Raw genomic sequence first — 14,999 nt, forward strand, 5'->3', positions numbered from 1 at the left:
TAACACAACGTATACGCCTCACACACATGGTTATGGGCTTAAAGAAGGTAAGTAAGAATCAGAGAGGTGTAGGGGGGGGGGGGGGGAATCAGAGAGGTGTAGGGGGGGGGAATCAGAGAGGTGTAGGGGGGGAGGGGGAATCAGAGAGGTGTAGGGGGAGGGGGAATCAGAGAGGTGTAGGGGGGAATCAGAGAGGTGTAGGGGGGGGGGGGAATCAGAGAGGTGTAGGGGGGGGGGGTGCTGCCTTTATCAACATCCATGTCTTCCTCATTTAACCCAACCTCTCTGAATCAGAGAGGTGTAGGGGGGGGCTGCCTTCATCAACATCCACGTCTTCCTCATTTAACCCAACCCCCCTGAATCAGAGAGGTGTAGGGGGGGCTGCCTTCATCAACATCCACGTCTTCCTCATTTAACCCCCCTGAATCAGAGAGGTGTAGGGGGGGGGGGGGCTGCCTTAATCGACATCCACGTCTTCGGCGCCCGGGGTGCTGCCTCGCTCAGGGAATGGAGTTAAAATGTATTCCATCTTGAGTTTTCATCCCAATATTACACCTTATATACATCACAGAAGACTGAAATATAACTAAACCGTTTGACATAGAAACACCTGATTTTCGGGCAGTAAAAATAATAATAAATGAAATAATGAAAAACATTCCACCCCACGGGGCCACTGGGTCATTTGACTGCAGGAAAGAGAGTTTGTATTTATTTCCATGCGAGCCCCGTTGTCACAGTGTGGTACGGAATCAGAAAGACAGATAGGTAAATGACTGACTCAGGTATAGAGGTAGTAGGACTGGTAGAGGTAAGGCCAATGGGGAAGATACACTGAGACAATGGCACTGTTCATCGCACTGTTCATCAACACACACACACACACCTACACACACACACATACGCATGAATGCACACACACACACACACACACACACACACACACACACACACACACACACACACACACACACACACACACACACACACACACACACACACATACACCTACACACACATCTACACCTACACCTACACACACACCTACACACACACACACACACACACACACACACACACCTACACACGCATGAATGCACACACACACACACACACACACACGCACACTGGATGACGTGCAACGGAAAATATGAAAATGAGGCACTTAATCTCCAACCATTGTCAGAGCTGCTGTATGTGCTGAGTATAAGATGTGGTGTGTTTCAGCGATGTCCTGGTGTCTATTCTTCTAGGATCTGTTTAGAACCTGTGACGGACACCTTTCATTAAGGACTGAGAAGACGGCTGTTACCCGCTGTTTCTACGCTGCTCGGTCCTGGTGACAGACAGAGAGAGAGAGACAGAGAGACAGAGAGAAAAAAAAGAGAGAGAGAGAGAGAGAGAGAGAGAGAGAGAGAGAGAAAGATCGAGAGGAAGGAGAGAGACCGAGAAAGGAGAGAAAGACAGAGAGGAAGGAGAGAGACAGACAAAGGAGAGAGAGACAGAGAGGAAGTTGAGAGACAGAGAACAGGGAGAGAGAATAGAACAGAGAGAGAATTGAAGAGAGATAGAATAGATCAGAGAGAGAATAGAACAGAGAGAGAATAGAACAGAGATAGAATAGAACAGAGGACCAGCTGTGTGGACCTTCATATGGAGTCTACAACAGAGGGAGGAGGAGGAGGAGGAGGAGGAGGGCTGAGGGAGCTGGTTCTAAAGTGGTTTACAGAGACCCAGGCCCCTCTCATTCTCCTCCATAAAGGAAACTTTCCCGATTGGTTCCAAGGCTTCACCACCAGGAAGTAAGTGCTGTACTTGCATAATGAGGAATCTGGACAGGACAGCAGTAGGAATACATACAATTGTCTTAGTGTTTTAGCAGATCAGATCTCTGTTTTGAGGTATATTGAAGGTCTGAAAGCAAATGAAGTTCTCTGACTACTAACTGTAACATAGTTGTGGATGCCTCATTGTTTCATTGAATATAGTTTTTGAGGTATATTGTCGATTCAAAGGTATACTGTCGATTCAAACCCACGGCCCCTGAAACAGGCAGAAAGAAGGATCTTTTTTTAGGCTCTTTATCTCAAGTAATTGTCATTTGTCAGTGAATAAATGGTGCAAAGAGAGAGACTGAAGCTACAGTGGGTTTCTATCCAATTGTCGAACAGATGTTCATGTGAACATTTTAAAATCAGAATAAAGACATTTTCCCCACCAGCGCCATCAAAATGAACTTAGATAAAACGCTGTGTGTAATGATTCCCATGTACCGAATAAAACACACAGGTTGAACGGGTTTCCATCACATTATGGGGTGGCAGGTAGACTAGTGGTTAGAGTGGAGGGGAGGCAAGTAGTCTAGTGGTTAGAGTGGAGGGGAGGCAGGTAGACTAGTGGTTAGAGTGGAGGGGCGGGAGGTAGACTAGTGGTTAGAGTGGAGGGGCGGCAGGTAGACTAGTGGTTAGAGTGGAGGGGCGGCAGGTAGACTAGTGGTTAGAGTGGAGGGGTGGCAGGTAGACTAGTGTTTAGAGTGGAGGGGTGGCAGGTAGACTAGTGGTTAGAGTGGAGGGGAGGCAAGTAGTCTAATGGTTAGAGTGGAGGGACGGCAGGTAGACTAGTGGTTAGAGTGGAGGGGCGGGAGGTAGACTAGTGGTTAGAGTGGAGGGGCGGGAGGTAGACTAGTGGTTAGAGTGGAGGGGCGGCAGGTAGACTAGTGGTTAGAGTGGAGGGGCGGCAGGTAGACTAGTGGTTAGAGTGGAGGGGCGGGAGGTAGACTAGTGGTTAGAGTGGAGGGGCGGGAGGTAGACTAGTGGTTAGAGTGGAGGGGCGGCAGGTAGACTAGTGGTTAGAGTGGAGGGGCGGCAGGTAGACTAGTGGTTAGAGTGGAGGGGTGGCAAGTAGACTAGTGGTTAGAGTGGAGGGGAGGCAGGTAGACTAGTGTTTAGAGTGGAGGGGTGGCAGGTAGACTAGTGGTTAGAGTGGAGGGGAGGCAGGTAGACTAGTGGTTAGAGTGGAGTGGCGGCAGGTAGACTAGTGGTTAGAGTGGAGGGGCGGCAGGTAGACTAGTGGTTAGAGTGGAGGGGCGGCAGGTAGACTAGTGGTTAGAGTGGAGGGGAGGCAAGTAGACTAGTGGTTAGAGTGGAGGGGCGGCAGGTAGACTAGTGGTTAGAGTGGAGGGGTGGCAGGTAGACTAGTGGTTAGAGTGGAGGGGTGGCAAGTAGACTAGTGGTTAGAGTGGAGGGGAGGCAGGTAGACTAGTGTTTAGAGTGGAGGGGTGGCAGGTAGACTAGTGGTTAGAGTGGAGGGGCGGCAGGTAGACTAGTGGTTAGAGTGGAGGGGCGGCAGGTAGACTAGTGGTTAGAGTGGAGGGGCGGGAGGTAGACTAGTGGTTAGAGTGGAGGGGCGGGAGGTAGACTAGTGGTTAGAGTGGAGGGGCGGCAGGTAGACTAGTGGTTAGAGTGGAGGGGCGGCAGGTAGACTAGTGGTTAGAGTGGAGGGGTGGCAAGTAGACTAGTGGTTAGAGTGGAGGGGAGGCAGGTAGACTACTGTTTAGAGTGGAGGGGTGGCAGGTAGACTAGTGGTTAGAGTGGAGGGGAGGCAGGTAGACTAGTGGTTAGAGTGGAGTGGCGGCAGGTAGACTAGTGGTTAGAGTGGAGGGGCGGCAGGTAGACTAGTGGTTAGAGTGGAGGGGCGGCAGGTAGACTAGTGGTTAGAGTGGAGGGGAGGCAAGTAGACTTGTGGTTAGAGTGGAGGGGCGGCAGGTAGACTAGTGGTTAGAGTGGAGGGGTGGCAGGTAGACTAGTGGTTAGAGTGGAGGGGCGGCAGGTAGACTAGTGGTTAGAGTGGTGGGGCTGCAGGTAGACTAGTGGTTAGAGTGGAGGGGCGGCAGGTAGACTAGTGGTTAGAGTGGAGGGGTGGCAAGTAGACTAGTGGTTAGAGTGGAGGGGAGGCAGGTAGACTAGTGTTTAGAGTGGAGGGGTGGCAGGTAGACTAGTGGTTAGAGTGGAGGGGAGGCAGGTAGACTAGTGGTTAGAGTGGAGGGGTGGCAGGTAGACTAGTGGTTAGAGTGGAGGGGCGGCAGGTAGACTAGTGGTTAGAGTGGAGGGGCGGCAGGTAGACTAGTGGTTAGAGTGGAGGGGCGGCAGGTAGACTAGTGGTTAGAGTGGAGTGGCGGCAGGTAGACTAGTGGTTAGAGTGGAGGGGAGGCAGGTAGACTAGTGGTTAGAGTGGAGGGGTGGCAGGTAGACTAGTGGTTAGAGTGGAGGGGCGGCAGGTAGACTAGTGGTTAGAGTGGAGGGGCGGCAGGTAGACTAGTGGTTAGAGTGGAGGGGAGGCAAGTAGTCTAATGGTTAGAGTGGAGGGACGGCAGGTAGACTAGTGGTTAGAGTGGAGGGGCGGGAGGTAGACTAGTGGTTAGAGTGGAGGGGCGGGAGGTAGACTAGTGGTTAGAGTGGAGGGGCGGCAGGTAGACTAGTGGTTAGAGTGGAGGGGCGGCAGGTAGACTAGTGGTTAGAGTGGAGGGGAGGCAAGTAGTCTAATGGTTAGAGTGGAGGGACGGCAGGTAGACTAGTGGTTAGAGTGGAGGGGCGGGAGGTAGACTAGTGGTTAGAGTGGAGGGGCGGGAGGTAGACTAGTGGTTAGAGTGGAGGGGCGGCAGGTAGACTAGTGGTTAGAGTGGAGGGGCGGCAAGTAGACTAGTGGTTAGAGTGGAGGGGAGGCAGGTAGACTAGTGTTTAGAGTGGAGGGGTGGCAGGTAGACTAGTGGTTAGAGTGGAGGGGCGGCAGGTAGACTAGTGGTTAGAGTGGAGGGGCGGCAGGTAGACTAGTGGTTAGAGTGGAGGGGCGGCAGGTAGACTAGTGGTTAGAGTGGAGGGGTGGCAGGTAGACTAGTGGTTAGAGTGGAGGGGCGGCAGGTAGACTAGTGGTTAGAGTGGAGGGGCGGCAGGTAGACTAGTGGTTAGAGTGGAGGGGCGGCAGGTAGACTAGTGGTTAGAGTGGAGTGGCGGCAGGTAGACTAGTGGTTAGAGTGGAGGGGAGGCAGGTAGACTAGTGGTTAGAGTGGAGGGGCGGCAGGTAGACTAGTGTTTAGAGTGGAGGGGTGGCAGGTAGACTAGTGGTTAGAGTGGAGGGGCGGCAGGTAGACTAGTGGTTAGAGTGGAGGGGCGGCAGGTAGACTAGTGGTTAGAGTGGAGGGGCGGCAGGTAGACTAGTGTTTAGAGTGGAGGGGTGGCAGGTAGACTAGTGGTTAGAGTGGAGGGGCGGCAGGTAGACTAGTGGTTAGAGTGGAGGGGCGGCAGGTAGACTAGTGGTTAGAGTGGAGGGGCGGCAGGTAGACTAGTGGTTAGAGTGGAGGGGTGGCAGGTAGACTAGTGGTTAGAGTGGAGGGGCGGCAGGTAGACTAGTGGTTAGAGTGGAGGGGCGGCAGGTAGACTAGTGGTTAGAGTGGAGGGGCGGCAGGTAGACTAGTGGTTAGAGTGGAGTGGCGGCAGGTAGACTAGTGGTTAGAGTGGAGGGGAGGCAGGTAGACTAGTGGTTAGAGTGGAGGGGCGGCAGGTTGCCTAGTGGTTAGAGCGTTGAGAGAGAGAGAATGAGGGAGAGAGAGAGAGAGAGAGAGGGAGAGAGAGAGAGAGAATGCGGGAGAGAGAGAGAGGGAGAGAGAGAGAGGGAGAGAGAGAGGGAATGAGGGAGAGAGAGAGAGAGAGAGAGAGGGAGAGAGAGGGAGAGAGAGAGAGAATGAGGGAGAGAGAGGGGAGAGAGAGGGAGAGAGAGAGAATGAGGGAGAGAGAGAATGAGGGAGAGAGAGAGAGAGATAAAGAGGGAGAGAGAGAATGAGGGAGAGAGAGAGAGAGAGAGAGAGAGAGAGAGAGAGATAAAGAGGGAGAGACAGAGAGAGAGAGAGAGAGAGAGAGAGAGAGAGAGAGAGAGAGAGAGAGAGAGAGAGAGAGATAAAGAGGGAGAGGGAGAGACAGAGAGACAGAGAGACAGAGAGAGAGGGAAAGAGAGAGAGACAGAGAGAGACAGAGAGAGAGAGAGAGAGAGAGAGAGAGACAGAGAGACAGAGAGAGAGAGAGGGAAAGAGATAAAGATAAAACAATATGTAACAATGTGCTCTACAGTGTATTAAAGCTAATTTCCCTGTGAAATCAGTTGACAGCGTATTCTGTCCTCTACTTCCTCCCTTCCTGTCAGGGAAGCAGAGGATCAGCTGAGAGACAAGCCTCTGGGATGTTTTCTCATCAGACTCAGTGACAAAGCCGTAGGATACATCCTCTCATACAAGTGATTCCTCGTACTGGTTTGGTTACCTAAAGACACTTCATAACAAAACATTAACATATCATTTCATTCCTTTAAATGTGCAGCTTAGCCTACAGTGGGTTGGGAAAGGTTTAAAAGATTGCAATTGCATGTGTTTTTTTTTTTCTTTCCAGAAGGTTCTGTTCAATAGAAGGAATGAACAGGAAGTCTATTTAGTTTGCTCACACACTGTTACACCAGAACAAGGTTTGTAGTCAGTATTGTGTCTTCTCATGCCGTCACGTCTCATCTTCACTAAACCTGTACTCTTCCTCAAGAGGACAAGATCGCTGCCGCCATTTTGTGATCAACCAGGACCAAGCTGGGCTGTTCGCTATCTCCGGGGACGACCAGCCTCACCACAGCCTCACGGAACTGATAGAGCACTACAGAGTCCATCCCATCCAGCCCTTTGGAGAGTCCCTCACCTCTACGTACTGTTGTCAGGTAGGAGAACCAATAACATGACAGAGTCCCTCACCTCTATATACTGTTGTCAGGTAGGAGAACCAATAACATGACAGAGTCCATCCCATCCAGCCCTTTGGAGAGTCCCTCACCTCTATGTACTGTTGTCAGGTAGGAGAACCAATAACATGACAGAGTCCCTCACCTCTACATACTGTTGTCAGGTAGGAGAACCAATAACATGACAGAGTCCCTCACCTCTACATACTGTTGTCAGGTAGGAGGTTGTATCTTCTCATGCCATCCCAGTCTATCTGTGTTGTATCTTCTCATGCCATCCCAGTCTATCTGTGTTGTATCTTCTCATGCCATCCCAGTCTATCTGTGTTGTATCTTCTCATGCCATCCCAGTCTATCTATGTTGTATCTTCTCATGCCATTCCAGTCTATATGTGTTGTATCTTCTCATGCCATCCCAGTCTATCTGTGTTGTATCTTCTCATGCCATCCCAGTCTATCTGTGTTGTATCTTCTCATGCCATCCCAATATATCTGTGGTCTGTGTTGTATCTTCTCATGCCATTCCAGTCTATCTATGTTCTGTGTTGTATCTTCTCATGCCATCCCAGTCTATCTGTGTTGTATCTTCTCATGCCATCCCAGTCTATCTGTGGTCTGTGTTGTATCTTCTCATGCCATCCCAGTCTATCTGTGGTCTGTGTTGTATCTTCTCATGCCATCCCAGTCTATCTGTGTTGCAACCTCTCATGCCATCCCAGTCTATCTGTGTTGTATCTTCTCATGCCATCCCAGTCTATCTGTGATGTATCTTCTCATGCCATCCCAGTCTATCTGTGTTGTATCTTCTCATGCCATCCCAGTCTATCTGTGATGTATCTTCTCATGACACCCCAGTCTATCTGTGTTGTATCTTCTCATGCCATCCCAGTCTATCTGTGTTGTATCTTCTCATGCCATCCCAGTCTATCTGTGTTGCAACCTCTCATGCCATCCCAGTCTATCTGTGTTGTATCTTCTCATGCCATCCCAGTCTATCTATGTTGTATCTTCTCATGCCATTCCAGTCTATATGTGTTGTATCTTCTCATGCCATCCCAGTCTATCTGTGTTGTATCTTCTCATGCCATCCCAGTCTATCTGTGTTGTATCTTCTCATGCCATCCCAATATATCTGTGGTCTGTGTTGTATCTTCTCATGCCATTCCAGTCTATCTATGTTCTGTGTTGTATCTTCTCATGCCATCCCAGTCTATCTGTGTTGTATCTTCTCATGCCATCCCAGTCTATCTGTGGTCTGTGTTGTATCTTCTCATGCCATCCCAGTCTATCTGTGGTCTGTGTTGTATCTTCTCATGCCATCCCAGTCTATCTGTGTTGCAACCTCTCATGCCATCCCAGTCTATCTGTGTTGTATCTTCTCATGCCATCCCAGTCTATCTGTGATGTATCTTCTCATGCCATCCCAGTCTATCTGTGTTGTATCTTCTCATGCCATCCCAGTCTATCTGTGATGTATCTTCTCATGACACCCCAGTCTATCTGTGTTGTATCTTCTCATGCCATCCCAGTCTATCTGTGTTGTATCTTCTCATGCCATCCCAGTCTATCTGTGTTGTATCTTCTCATGCCATCCCAGTCTATCTGTGTTGTATCTTCTCATGCCATACCAGTCTATCTGTGTTGTATCTTCTCATGCCATCCCAGTCTATCTGTGTTGTATCTTCTCATGCCATCCCAGTCTATCTGTGTTGTATCTTCTCATGCCATCCCAGTCTATCTGTGTTGTATCTTCTCATGCCATACCAGTCTATCTGTGTTGTATCTTCTCATGCCATCCCAGTCTATCTGTGTTGTATCTTCTCATGCCATCCCAGTCTATCTGTGTTGTATCTTCTCATGCCATACCAGTCTATCTGTGTTGTATCTTCTCATGCCATCCCAGTCTATCTGTGTTGTATCTTCTCATGCCATCCCAGTCTATCTGTGTTGTATCTTCTCATGCCATCCCAGTCTATCTGTGTTGTATCTTCTCATGCCATCCCAGTCTATCTGTGTTGTATCTTCTCATGCCATACCAGTCTATCTGTGTTGTATCTTCTCATGCCATCCCAGTCTATCTGTGTTGTATCTTCTCATGCCATCCCAGTCTATCTGTGTTGTATCTTCTCATGCCATCCCAGTCTATCTGTGATGTATCTTCTCATGCCATCCCAGTCTATCTGTGTTGTATCTTCTCATGACACCCCAGTCTATCTGTGTTGTATCTTCTCATGCCATCCCAGTCTATCTGTGTTGTATCTTCTCATGCCATCCCAGTCTATCTGTGTTGTATCTTCTCATGCCATCCCAGTCTATCTGTGTTGTATCTTCTCATGCCATACCAGTCTATCTGTGTTGTATCTTCTCATGCCATCCCAGTCTATCTGTGTTGTATCTTCTCATGCCATCCCAGTCTATCTGTGTTGTATCTTCTCATGCCATACCAGTCTATCTGTGTTGTATCTTCTCATGCCATACCAGTCTATCTGTGTTGTATCTTCTCATGCCATCCCAGTCTATCTGTGTTGTATCTTCTCATGCCATCCCAGTCTATCTGTGTTGTATCTTCTCATGACACCCCAGTCTATCTGTGATGTATCTTCTCATGCCATCCCAGTCTATCTGTGTTGTATCTTCTCATGCCACCCCAGTCTATCTGTGGTCTGTGTTGTATCTTCTCATGACACCCCAGTCTATCTGTGATGTATCTTCTCATGCCATCCCAGTCTATCTGTGTTGTATCTTCTCATGCCACCCCAGTCTATCTGTGGTCTGTGTTGTATCTTCTCATGACACCCCAGTCTATCTGTGATGTATCTTCTCATGCCATCCCAGTCTATCTGTGTTGTATCTTCTCATGCCACCCCAGTCTATCTGTGGTCTGTGTTGTATCTTCTCATGCCATCCCAGTCTATCTGTGTTGTATCTTCTCATGCCATCCCAGTCTATCTGTGTTGTATCTTCTCATGCCATCCCAGTCTATCTGTGTTGTATCTTCTCATGCCACCCCAGTCTATCTGTGTTGTATCTTCTCATGCCATCCCAGTCTATCTGTGTTGTATCTTCTCATGCCACCCCAGTCTATCTGTGGTCTGTGTTGTATCTTCTCATGACACCCCAGTCTATCTGTGATGTATCTTCTCATGCCATCCCAGTCTATCTGTGTTGTATCTTCTCATGCCACCCCAGTCTATCTGTGGTCTGTGTTGTATCTTCTCATGCCATCCCAGTCTATCTGTGTTGTATCTTCTCATGCCATCCCAGTCTATCTGTGTTGTATCTTCTCATGCCATCCCAGTCTATCTGTGTTGTATCTTCTCATGCCATCCCAGTCTATCTGTGTTGTATCTTCTCATGACACCCCAGTCTATCTGTGTTGTATCTTCTCATGCCATCCCAGTCTATCTGTGTTGTATCTTCTCATGCCATCCCAGTCTATCTGTGTTGTATCTTCTCATGCCATCCCAGTCTATCTGTGTTGTATCTTCTCATGCCATCCCAGTCTATCTGTGTTGTATCTTCTCATGCCATACCAGTCTATCTGTGTTGTATCTTCTCATGCCATCCCAGTCTATCTGTGTTGTATCCTCTCATGCCATCCCAGTCTATCTGTGTTGTATCTTCTCATGCCATCCCAGTCTATCTGTGTTGTATCTTCTCATGACACCCCAGTCTATCTGTGTTGTATCTTCTCATGCCATCCCAGTCTATCTGTGTTGCATCTTCTCATGCCATCCCAGTCTATCTGTGTTGTATCTTCTCATGCCAACCCAGTCTATCTGTGTTGTATCCTCTCATGCCATCCCAGTCTATCTGTGTTGTATCTTCTCATGCCACCCCAGTCTATCTGTGTTGTATCTTCTCATGCCATCCCAGTCTATCTGTGTGCTGTGTTTTAGTCAAGCTCAGGAGAGCTGTATGATGTGGTGCAGTTAGAGGCCAAAGAGAAGAAGAAGACCGGTGGGGTCAGTGTCCGAGCCCTGAGAAGTTACTGGGACCAGCAGAACGAACAGAAGAATGACCAACACCAACAGAATGACCATCACAATGACCCACGGAACGACCCACGGAACGACCCAAGGAATGACCCACGGAACGACCCACGGAATGAGCAGCACCAATGGAATGACCTGCCGCCAACTAGGCAGCCCCCTGCAGTGCCACCCGTGCTGCCGCCCAAAACCAACAACAGGAAGTTGACATCAACAGTATCCATTGGCAGGAAGTCCCTCCCACAGGTACAGTAGGCTAGCGCGCTACGATGGCTGAAGTCAGGTTATAGGCGGTGACGTAATGACATGGTATTACCCGACAGGGTCATGACCTGTGGCGTAGGAAACATTTCCAGTGGTATTAGTTCATCTTCCGGTGACCTTTAACCTCAGCACATTTCATACAGAAATATTCTATGAGTAAAAACCCAATGTATTTCCTGTGTTCTGTCTTTAGCAAGCAGTACCTCCAGTCCCAAGGCGAGGCCCACCTCTGACCCACTCTCTGAGTGGAACCTTGTCTGACAAGAGCACGTCTCAAACCCAATACGCTGAGATACATCATGACCAAACCAAGACCACATCTCACGGTCAAACCCAATACGCTGAGATACATCATGATCAAACCAAGACCACATCTCACGGTCAAACCCAATACGCTGAGATACATGCTAACCACAACAAGACCACATCTCACGGTCAAACCCAATACGCTGAGATACATGCTAACCACAACAAGACCACATCTCACATTCAAACCCAATACGCTGAGATACATGCTAACCACAACAAGACCACATCTCACTTTCAAACCCAATATGCAGAAATACATAATGACCAAACCAAGACCAAATATCACGGTCAAACCCAATACGCAGAAATACACACGAACCAGAACAAAGTGGAGAGACTGGCCAGTACTGGGAGTCTGAACCAGAGGAGGAGCACCGGTCCCTGGTCCTTCAACAACACCTCCACAGCAGCAGGAGGAGTCATGTACTCTGAGCTGACCCTGCCAGATGGACGAAGCCGCTCTCTACCCCGCCTGGACGACGCCACGGAGGAGGAGGAGGAGGAGGAGGAGGAGGGGTACTCCGACAGGATAACCATCCCTTGCTTCCCCAACACCTCTCACTCCCCCAATCCCCCCAAGAGGGTCACCTGCCACGCCTACTCTCTTCAGGAGCCCAGGGAAAGCCCCCGGCCACGGATCCACGGTGTACCACAAAGCCTGGATCAGCTGAGCACCAACCCACTGTACCAGGCCTCTGTCGGGCTTGGTGAGGGCCGCGACACCCCCTGGAAGGTACCACAGAGGCAGAGAGAAGGGGACCGTGGCAGAAATCCCCAGGATCAGACTACCCAACAGGAGGAGAGTATGTATGCAGAGGTTCCAGAGGGGCCATCTCCTCCCCGTCATCTGATTACTGACAACACCTATGAGCAGATCCCAGGGGACGGTGGCCTAAATGGGACACAAAGCACAGCCACAGACCAGGAGGGAAACACCTATGAGATGCTGGAGAACCTGAAGTCCAAGGAGTCTACTTGGGGCAAGAAGGTAAAAGAACTACTGAAATAGTCCTTGAGTATCTAGATACACAAAATTACTATCACGATGTTATGCAAAATGAAAAGATTCTTACATAAATACATACAGTCCAGGTAACTGGTAAAATAAAGGAACCACTCGAGTGTAACTGTGAACGACAACATACTGTATGTGTTCCTACCAACTACTGACTGCACTCACTGCAGACATACGCGTAACTGGCAAAATAAAGGAAACACTCGAGTGTAACTGTGAACGACAACATACTGTATGTGTTCCTACCAACTACTGACTGTACTCACTGCAGACATACGCGTAACTGGCAAAATAAAGGAAACACTCGAGTGTAACTGTGAACGACAACATACTGTATGTGTTCCTACCAACTACTGACTGCACTCACTGCAGACATACACGTAACTGGCAAAATAAAGGAAACACTCGAGTGTAACTGTGAACGACAACATACTGTATGTGTTCCTACCAACTACTGACTGTACTCACTGCAGACATACACGTAACTGGCAAAATAAAGGAAACACTCGAGTGTAACTGTGAACGACAACATACTGTATGTGTTCCTACCAGCTACTGACTGTACTCACTGCAGACATACACGTAACTGGTAAAATAAAGGAAACACTCGAGTGTAACTGTGAACGACAACATACTGTATGTGTTCCTACCAACTACTGACTGTACTCACTGCAGACATACACGTAACTGGTAAAATAAAGGAAACCCTCGAGTGTAACTGTGAACGACAACATACTGTATGTGTTCCTACCAACTACTGACTGTACTCACTGCAGGCATACACGTAACTGGCAAAATAAAGGAAACCCTCGAGTGTAACTGTGAACGACAACATACTGTATGTGTTCCTACCAACTACTGACTGTACTCACTGCAGGCATACACGTAACTGGCAAAATAAAGGAAACCCTCGAGTGTAACTGTGAACGACAACATACTGTATGTGTTCCTACCAACTACTGACTGTACTCACTGCAGGCATACACGTAACTGGCAAAATAAAGGAAACCCTCGAGTGTAACTGTGAACGACAACATACTGTATGTGTTCCTACCAACTACTGACTGTACTCACTGCAGGCATACACGTAACTGGCAAAATAAAGGAAACACTCGAGTAAATGAGGGATTCAACATATATGGAAAGCAGCAGGTGCTTGCTTCTACACAGGTTTGGTTCCTGAGTTAATTAGCAATTAACATCCCATCATGCTTAGGGTCATGTATAAAAATGGCCAGTTGTCCATTATTTTGGTTACCGTGGATAGAAGAAGAGATCTCAGTGACTTTCGGATGTCAGTGGCTCTCAAATGGAGCATGAGGGGTTTAAAGGTGTGTGTGTGTGTGTGTGTGTGTGTGTGTGTGTGTGTGTGTGTGTGTGTGTGTGTGTGTGTGTGTGTGTGTGTGTGTCTCAGTCACCATATCTCAACCCTAAGGGGGTTTAAAATTGTGTGTGTGTGTGTGTGTGTGTGTGTGTGTGTGTGTGTGTGTGTGTGTGTGTGTGTGTGTGTGTGTGTGTGTGTGTGAGTGTGTGTGTGTGTGTGTGTGTGTGTGTCTCAGTCACCAGATCTCAACCCAATTGAACACTTATGGGAGTTTCTGGAGTGGCGACTGAGACCAGCGTTTTCCACCACCATCAACAAAACACCAAATGATGTAATTTATGTAGAAAATAGTAAAAATAAAGATAAACTCTTGAATGAGTAGGTGTGTCCAACCTTTTGACTGGTACTGTATATACCCACACTGTATAATGATACAATATATTCTATTGATTCTGTTGCTATGCAGAATATCACATGGAGAAAATTATTCCCTGAATACAAGAAGAAATAGCAGCACCCTGCAGATTCAGCAACAAACCAATCAGCACCCTGCAGATTCAGCAACAAACCAATCAAGACCATGCAGATTCAGCAACAAACCAATCAGCACCCTGCAGATTCAGCAACAAACCAATCAGCACCCTGCAGATTCAGCAACAAACCAATCAGCACCCTGCAGATTCAGCAACAAACCAATCAGCCCCCTGCAGATTCAGCAACAAACCAATCAGCACCCTGCAGATTCAGCAACAAACCAATCAGCCCCCTGCAGATTCAGCAACAAACCAATCAGCACCCTGCAGATTCAGCAACAAACCAATCAGCACCCTGCATATTCAGCAACAAACCAATCAGCACCCTGCAGATTCAGCAACAAACCAATCAGCACCCTGCAGATTCAGCAACAAACCAATCAGCACCCTGCAGATTCAGCAACAAACCAATCAGCACCCTGCAGATTCAGCAACAAACCAATCAGCGCCCTGCAGATTCAGCAACAAACCAATCAGCGCCCTGCAGATTCAGCAACAAACCAATCAGCGCCCTGCAGATTCAGCAACAAACCAATCAGCGCCCTGCAGATTCAGCAACAAACCAATCAGCACCCTGCAGATTCAGCAACAAACCAATCAGCACCCTGCAGATTCAGCAGGAAGACAATTCTTTGGTCAATGTTATTGTATTTAGGAAATGTGTAGACAGACTGGTGTTATCTCTGTGTTAAATGTGTTTTATTAGCAAATATAAATTACATGCATTTTCCCTTATCTCCACATTGATTGTACTTGGAAATTGAAACTCAATCTGTCTTGAGCAGAGAGAGAGA

At 48.4% G+C, this 14,999-nt stretch overlaps 1 protein-coding gene across 1 annotated transcript; it reads left to right on the forward strand.

Moving 5' to 3' along the window:
* Nucleotides 1-1,549: 1,549 nt before the first annotated feature.
* On the forward strand, nucleotides 1,550-14,245 carry LOC118944518 (paternally-expressed gene 3 protein-like). The gene is made up of 6 exons (XM_036964330.1): nucleotides 1,550-1,802; nucleotides 6,193-6,282; nucleotides 6,579-6,747; nucleotides 10,668-11,006; nucleotides 11,218-12,321; nucleotides 14,139-14,245. The coding sequence occupies exons 1-6, from the start codon at nucleotides 1,654-1,656 to the stop codon at nucleotides 14,181-14,183; spliced, it is 1,896 nt and encodes a 631-aa protein (XP_036820225.1). The 5' UTR covers nucleotides 1,550-1,653; the 3' UTR covers nucleotides 14,184-14,245.
* The last annotated feature ends 754 nt before the right edge of the window (nucleotides 14,246-14,999 follow it).

The sequence above is a fragment of the Oncorhynchus mykiss genome, chromosome 26 (assembly GCF_013265735.2).
Source record: "Oncorhynchus mykiss isolate Arlee chromosome 26, USDA_OmykA_1.1, whole genome shotgun sequence".
NCBI classification, from domain to species: domain Eukaryota; kingdom Metazoa; phylum Chordata; class Actinopteri; order Salmoniformes; family Salmonidae; genus Oncorhynchus; species Oncorhynchus mykiss.

What these genes read in the sequence shown, in the direction of transcription:
- LOC118944518 (XM_036964330.1), top strand. Translation starts at nt 1,654, where the DNA reads ATGGAGTCTACAACAGAGGGAGGAGGAGGAGGAGGAGGAGGAGGGCTG. An exon ending in CAAGGCTTCACCACCAGGAA is followed by an intron (nt 1,803 to 6,192) that starts GTAAGTGCTGTA and finishes CCTTCCTGTCAG; the next exon opens with GGAAGCAGAGGATCAGCTGA. An exon ending in GGATACATCCTCTCATACAA is followed by an intron (nt 6,283 to 6,578) that starts GTGATTCCTCGT and finishes CTCTTCCTCAAG; the next exon opens with AGGACAAGATCGCTGCCGCC.